Source organism: Dunckerocampus dactyliophorus, chromosome 13 (assembly GCF_027744805.1).
Source record: "Dunckerocampus dactyliophorus isolate RoL2022-P2 chromosome 13, RoL_Ddac_1.1, whole genome shotgun sequence".
NCBI classification, from domain to species: domain Eukaryota; kingdom Metazoa; phylum Chordata; class Actinopteri; order Syngnathiformes; family Syngnathidae; genus Dunckerocampus; species Dunckerocampus dactyliophorus.
In genome coordinates this window covers 8187606-8194983 of record NC_072831.1, presented here as the reverse complement: position 1 = coordinate 8194983, position 7378 = coordinate 8187606, and the positions used below count along the sequence as shown (strand labels likewise).

The following is a 7378-nucleotide window of genomic DNA, read 5'->3' as shown; positions in this document are numbered from 1 at the left end:
ACGAGGGCCCTCAGTCATGAGGGATGCCCGCTGCGACATCTGCACGTAAGCCGTTTGACGACCCCGCACCACCTGACGCGCCGGTGTTCCACTGAATGAAAAAGCACCCCAGATCACGATGGACCCCCTCCACTGTGCCAGGATCTCCTTGTCATGCCAGTAACGTTGGAAGCCATCCGTCAAGGTTACATTTTTTCTCATCAGAGAATAAAACTTTTTCCATCTTTCAATGTCCCATGTTTGATGCTCCCTGGCAAAGTCTAAACGGGCAGTTTTGTGGCGTTGAAGGAGACTAGGTCTTTGAATTTGTTTTTTTAAACCCTTTTCCCGCAGATGCCGTCTGATGGTTAATGCGCTGCAATCGGCACCAGTAAGGGCCTTAATTTGGGTCGAAGACCGCCTTGTGTCTTGATGGACAGCCAATCGGATCCTCTGGCTCAGCGCAGGTGTGATTGTTTTGGGTCTACCACTTGACTTTTTTGTTCCATAATGCTCAGGATCTTTCAAAAAATGTAGAATGACTGATTTACTGCTCCCAACCTCAGCAGCAATGGCACGCTGCGAGAGGCCTTGCTTATGCAGCTCCACAATCCGACCACGTTCAAAAAGAGAAAGCTTCTTTGCTTTAGCCATCAGGAGGGCATGACAGTGTGAATGCCTGACAGAAAATGAAAATTTTGAGCAGATTTTGGCTTTTATAGCCTGTGGTCTTAAACTTTTGATCAGGTGATAAACAACCTATTTCAGCTTCTTTTTTTTTTTTTTTAATTACAAGCTCCAAATGTTTTTTTTTTTTGTCTCACTCCCCCTTCTTGCTTTTGCGTATTGTAGCTATACTTAAAACCCCATTAAGGTCCAAACGTGCAAAAGGCAAATTCTAACAATTTTTCAACTGGTTTTAAAATTTTGATCAGGTCTGTAATCTCTCGGAAAACAAACTCCAGGCTGGTACTTATGTTGTATGATCTGTATTTATTTCGTGCTTATAACTTGATTTGTGTATGTTGTATGATCTGTATTTATTTCGTGCTTATAACTTGATGTTGTGGATGTCCTAGATTTATACACAATACACAACTACTGACTTACAGCACACATTTATTTAAAAAAAAGGCGTTTTATAAAAGAATACATGTTAAGTACGGGTGCCAAATATGAACACATTTAATGAAACCGTAACAGAAGTGGGCGGGTGTAATGCTACCTTCATGTACTCCATGTAATTTCGAAGAATGGATACAGATACATGTTCAGCAGTGTCGAGAAAGACAATACATTTTGATTGTTAATTGTAATCCCAGATAAATCAAGATAACGTATTCATGTTATTACTCTGTGGTCGCTTGGAAAGTGATCAAATTAGTATGAAAAACTGCACTGTCAAGTAAGTCAGTGACGATCGAGTTAGCAGAGTTGGCGAGATTCTACTGCGTGTTTCATTTCATGTATAAATACACCAGTTCGAATTCCCCTGTTTAAAATAAAATGTGATACGTTACACATTCAGAGCATACACTTCGGTCGCGTAATGGAGTACGGATAGCGTGCTATGCTAATCATCTTACTACTTTCCGAGAGCCTTGAAGGCAGCATCAAGCCAGGGGCGGGTAGACGCTAACCGTGCAGTATGGCGGACGATGGAGACAGTTGGAGCGCTCCACTCGACACCAGCGGCGGCCAGGAGACGGCAGACGAGTCCGGCGGGCTCGGCCTGGGCGGAATGTTGCTGAATATTGCTATCTTGATCGCTGTGCTGGCGGTCTGCGTGGCGGTGTACCGCCGCTGGGGTAGACGGCTCGGCTCGGACGCGGCCCAGGGCGACGAGGCCTCGGCGCTTCCCAAGATGAGGAGACGGGACTTCACGTTGGAGCAGCTGCGGGAGTACGACGGGCTCCAGAACCCTCGCATCCTAATGGCCGTCAACATGAAGGTTTTCGACGTGACCAGCGGCAAGAAGTTCTACGGGAAAGGTAGGTGGGCGCCGTGTGCGTGGGCGCCGTGACAGCTTGACACGTCTCTAGCGTGGGGCCGCTTGTCGTCAACCCACCGCTGGGCGCAAAGAGCGTCGTGAATAGCTGGCTGCCCTCCTTCAGCTTTTGTCTGTTTTGAATGTGACGCGATCTGCAAACCTGCTTGCACGACAATGCAAAGACTCTTCATATTTGTTACAAATTAAAGCCTAATCCTTTTCAGTCTTTGATACTTTTTAGTTTGAAGTTGCAATCGACGAGCCAGAGTGTAAAGTTTTTAACGTAGCTAACAGCTAACTAGCCTTTTAGCTTGTTGACGTTGTCTGAACCAAATTATGCTTGTTTACACTTGTTTCGTTGCACACACATTATAAACATAACCTATTATTCATATCGCTTAATTGTCTAACCTGTTAACTCGCACGTGTACGCAAAGTTTTATTATTGTCTGTGCAGTCTGCTCAAGATGAGAGTACACTTAAAAAAAGAACAAAACAGTATGCTTCGCAGCACATTTCAACCTTGCCGACTGCTCTGTAGAAGTCACGCAGTTTTATTAGGTATTACACGATTAGGTATTACACGATTATTGCCGTGTGTAAAATGTTTTTTTAATGTCACAAACAAGACTGAGCCACCTGTGCGTGCTTTGAGACAGGAGGACCCAAAGCAGCTCATTAAGAGCGATATATACATGCTTTCATGTCAGTCTCCAAAAGTTTCCAGTAACACAAGAAAAAGTACCTAGATTTGTCACTAGTCGCTTTTTTGAAAAAGAGTCTTTGTAGGGCTCGGAATACTTACGAACTATTGTGACAAAGTAGCTAAGTTGGCTACACTGATCCTTCCTGCTACGTCTTATTCTCTGGCAGACCAGGAGTGTATGAGATTTGTTCAAAAGCGGAGTTATGGTGCACATCGCCAGCTGCTGTACGTGGTTGTAATGACAAGCTACATTCAGACAGTCCCATTAAAATGTCTTTATGACTAAAGATGAACAGTTAGTGCCACATCTATTGGTGGCAGTCTAAATGTATTTGTGGCGGGCTGGAATGTATGAGACACACTAATCTTCATTCTACTCCGTCCCACAAAAAAAGCAAACTTTGTATCTTTAGGTTGTAGTAAAGTTATAGTAAGTCGTTAAATGAAATGCTAATTAGCATTAGACAGCGAAACATTGTCAAGGCGCTCCCTCTGTCTGATCCACCAAACTTTTAATACATTTAAATTACACACAGGAGTGACTCGTCAGTCCAGTTCATGTGCTGGTTTTTCCCGCTAATGTTCACACCCAAGCGTCTTTTCCCTGTTTGCGTTGTATAATTAAAGAGCTGGCAGTGCTGTCGGCATCGTGCACAGTGACACGTTTATCTGCACATGCAGATAAACTGCACATGCTTCCATGCAGCACATCTAATCATTCAGATGATAAGCCCTTTTTTGATAGCATTTGCAGCACAGTCTGTTGTATGTGTCTTTTGTGTTGCATAATGAATGGAGTTGAAAAAGTAGAGTGAGTTTGCACACGCTAGTCAGATGCCTTCATGGACTCCCTTTGATTTTTAGTTTTTCTTTGTCTTTACCCCCCCAGAGGGTCCCTATGGGATATTTGCGGGCCGGGACGCTTCCAGAGGCTTAGCCACGTTCTGTCTGGAGAAAGACGCCCTGAGGGACGAGTACGATGACTTGTCCGACCTCAATGCCGTGCAGATGGAGAGCGTGCGGGAGTGGGAAATGCAATTCATGGGTAAATACGATTTTTCTGGACATGCTGTCACATTGAGGGCATGTAATATCATTACTTTGGATGCAGAAGGGTGCAATTAATGTCTCATTTAGGCCTGGGCATACACACAGAGGACATGCAGTCAAACACAATCTCTTCTAGAATGCTGGATGAACCATTTCCACATAGGAAATAATGACAATAGAAATAATCTGTTCCTGGGTCAAACTGTGGCCATCATAAACACTTTAAGAGCACAGGCATAATAGGTTTTGACAATGTGTTAAAATCAAGTTGTGGACTCAAACATGTTCAGCAGATCATATAAGCAATAATTGTTTTAATTGAAAAAAGTAATCACCGATTAGTCGGCTATTAAAATAATCGGTAGTTGCAGCCCTTAAAGAGTTCAGCAGGTCTTGACGTTGTTCCTGGTCTTGTGTTCCATGTTTGCAGAGAAATACGACTATGTGGGCCGCTTGTTGAAGCCCGGCGACGAGCCGTCCGAGTACACGGACGAGGAGGACATCAAGGACCACCTGAAACACGACTAACTGCTTCCACTGCACCCACCAAAGCCAGGAGCCCCCGACAGCTGCGACGGGCCGCCCAAAAATCTTGACACGCCCACCCCCCATCACAGGCACATGGACCCCTCTTCCTCCTCTTCTTCCTCCTCCCTGTCCTCAATCTGTTGCAGCTTCTGTGGACGGGCGGTCCTCGTCCCGCTTCGACCAGGCTTGGTTGCCTGCTCATCCTGCTAAGATTCGCAAAAGTGGATGGAAACTTCCAGCGTTTAAGAAGGGAGTGGGGCGGGCGGTGCCATTTAGATGTACTTGAAGCAAAACAGCAAAATATTTCAGTGCAAAATGGGTCTGCAAGGTCGCAGCTGAGCTGGACATCAGGACACTTTCTTTTTCTCTCTCACACATCCACACTGACACTGCTTAAGCTTCTGACAGCTTGTCAATCAATCAGTCTGTCGATCAATCATCCATTTCTACTTGTTTGACACCCCCAACCCCCTTTAGACAGGCAGAGGCATTGCAGTACCAAAGGTGTGAAGCAGGGCGGTGCTCTCTCCTCTTGTTGTCTTTGCACTACTAGTTGTCACCATGTGATTGTATGTCCAGTAGTGTAGGCAGGGGTGTGGGGGAGTTTGTGTGTGGTGGTGGGTGGGGGGGGTTGGTTCCAAAGGGAAGGTGATTGGCGTTCCTAATCAATCGACTTAATTGTTTACATTGTCTGTAGACCCCCCCCCCCCCCCCCCCCTCCCCTCCCCTCCCCAAATAACAATGGTCCAAGTATTAATCGTGCCTTATTTGCTTTGTTGCGTCAGTCCTGAGCGGAGGAAGCACGGCTTTGGCATAGGTGGCGTTACCCCTCCCTCAAAACGGAAATTGAAACAGGAAAGAAAAAGGCACACACACAGGTTGAATAGTCGCATGACCCAACTACACCTTGTAAATAAAGACACTCACTCAGTGTTACTGCCATATTGATGTAGTCCATCATGTAATGCTGGGTCTTCTTTTTTTGCTGTCGTTTTTTGGCCAAACACCCCCCCTCCACATACACCCCTGACCCCCTCCCTCCATCTTTTGTGTTCTTCCATTGTCACTTGCTTTGGAGCGTGGCTGTACTTGGGAACGTTGCTGAACTTGTAAATAAATATCATTTTATTCAAGCATGTGCAACACAAAGAGCTACGATGCCCCATTGCCACCTCGTCATCTATTTAAACGTTGGCTGTGTGTGTGTGTGTGTGTGTGTGCGCGCGCGTGCGTGTGCGTGCCTGTTAGGATGGTATTTGTTCATGCATAATAAATCAATTTGGTTAATAACTGAAGATGTTGGTCATTTGCAGGTTGTTTCCAAACTTATTTACTTTTATTATTTGTTATCTGTGGCTACAGTATGTCACAAAAGTGAGTACACCCTTCACATTTCTGCAAATATTTTATTATATCTTTTCATGGGACACCACTGAAGAAATGAAACTTTGCTACAATGTAAAGTAGTCAGTGTACAGCTTGTATAACAGTGTAAATTTACTGTTCCCTTCAAAATAACTCAATACACAGACCTTAATGTCTAAACTGCAGGCAACAAAAGTGAATACACCCCAAGTGAAAATGTCCAAATTGGGCCAAAAGTGTCAATATTTTGTGTGGCCACCATTATTTTCCAGCACTGCCTTAACCCTCTTGGGCATGGAGTTCACCAGAGCTTCACAGGTTGCCACTGGAATCCTCTTCCACTCCTCCATGACGACATCACGGAGCTGGTGGATGTTAGTGACCTTGTGCTCCTTCACCTTCAGTTTGAGGATGCCCCACAGATGCTCAATAGGATTTAGGTCCGGAGACATGCTTGGCCAGTCCATCACATTCATCCTTAACTTCTTTAGCAAAGCAGTGGTTGTCTTGGAGGTGTGTTTGGGGTCGTTGTCATGTTGGAATACTGCCCTGCGGCCCAGTTTCCGAAGGGAGGGGATCATGCTCTGCTTCAGGATGTCACAGTACATGTTGGCATTCATGGTTCCCTCAATGAACTGTAGCTCCCCAGTGCCGGCAGCACTCATGCAGCCCCAGACCATGACACTCCCACCACCATGTTTGACTGTAGGTAAAACACACTCGTCTTTGTACTCCTCACCTGGTTTCCGCCACACACGCTTGACACCATCTGAACCAAATAAGTTTATCTTGGTCTCATCAGACCACAGGACATGGTTCCAGTAATCCATGTCTTTAGTCTGCTTATCTTCAGCAAACTGTTTACGGGCTTTCTTATGCATCATCTTTAGAAGAGGCTTCTTTCTGGGATGACAGCCATGCAGACCAATTTGATGCAGAGTGCGACGTATGGTCTGAGCACTGACAGGTTGACCACCCATCCCTTCAACCTCTGCAGCAATGCTGGCAGCACTCAGGCGTCTATTTTCCAAAGACAACCTCTGGATATGACGCTGGGCACGTGCACTCAACTTCTTTGGTCGACCATGGCGAGGCCTGTTCTGAGTGGAACCTGTGATGTTAAACCGCTGTATGGTCTTGGCCACCGTGCTGCTGCTCAGTTTCAGAGTGTTGGCAATCTTCTTATAGCCTAAGCCATCTTCGTGTAGCGCAACAATTCTTTTTTTCAGATCCTCAGAGAGTTCTTTGCCATGAGGTGCCATGTTAAACTTCCAGTGACCAGTATGAGAGAGTGTGAGAGTGATAAAACCAAATTTAACACACCTGCTCCCCATTCACACCTGAGACCTTGTAACACTAATGGGTCACATGACACTGGGAAAGAAAATGGCTAATTGGGCACAATTTGGACATTTTCATTTAGGGGTGTATTCACTTTTGTTGCCTGCAGTTTAGACATTAAGGTCTGTGTATTGAGTTATTTTGAGGGGACAGTAAATTTACACTGTTATACAAGCTGTACACTGACTACTTTACATTGTAGCAAAGTTTCATTTCTTCAGTGGTGTCCCATGAAAAGATATAATAAAATATTTGCAGAAATGTGAAGGGTGTACTCACTTTTGTGACATACTGTACATCACACAGGTACAAATACATGGAAACACTTAAACACACAAGATTGGATAAAAGCACACGATCCTGTTTTTAAATTTGTAAACAAGGCAGGTCGTCTTCTGCACAACGTGGGCTCATATAAA

General features: G+C 45.0%; 1 protein-coding gene across 1 annotated transcript; it reads left to right on the top strand.

Annotated features, from left to right (window-relative positions):
- Window positions 1-1588: 1588 nt before the first annotated feature.
- pgrmc2 (progesterone receptor membrane component 2) lies at window positions 1589-5207 on the top strand. Its single transcript, XM_054797609.1, has 3 exons — window positions 1589-1970; window positions 3565-3720; window positions 4156-5207. The coding sequence occupies exons 1-3, from the start codon at window positions 1628-1630 to the stop codon at window positions 4251-4253; spliced, it is 597 nt and encodes a 198-aa protein (XP_054653584.1). The 5' UTR covers window positions 1589-1627; the 3' UTR covers window positions 4254-5207.
- The last annotated feature ends 2171 nt before the right edge of the window (window positions 5208-7378 follow it).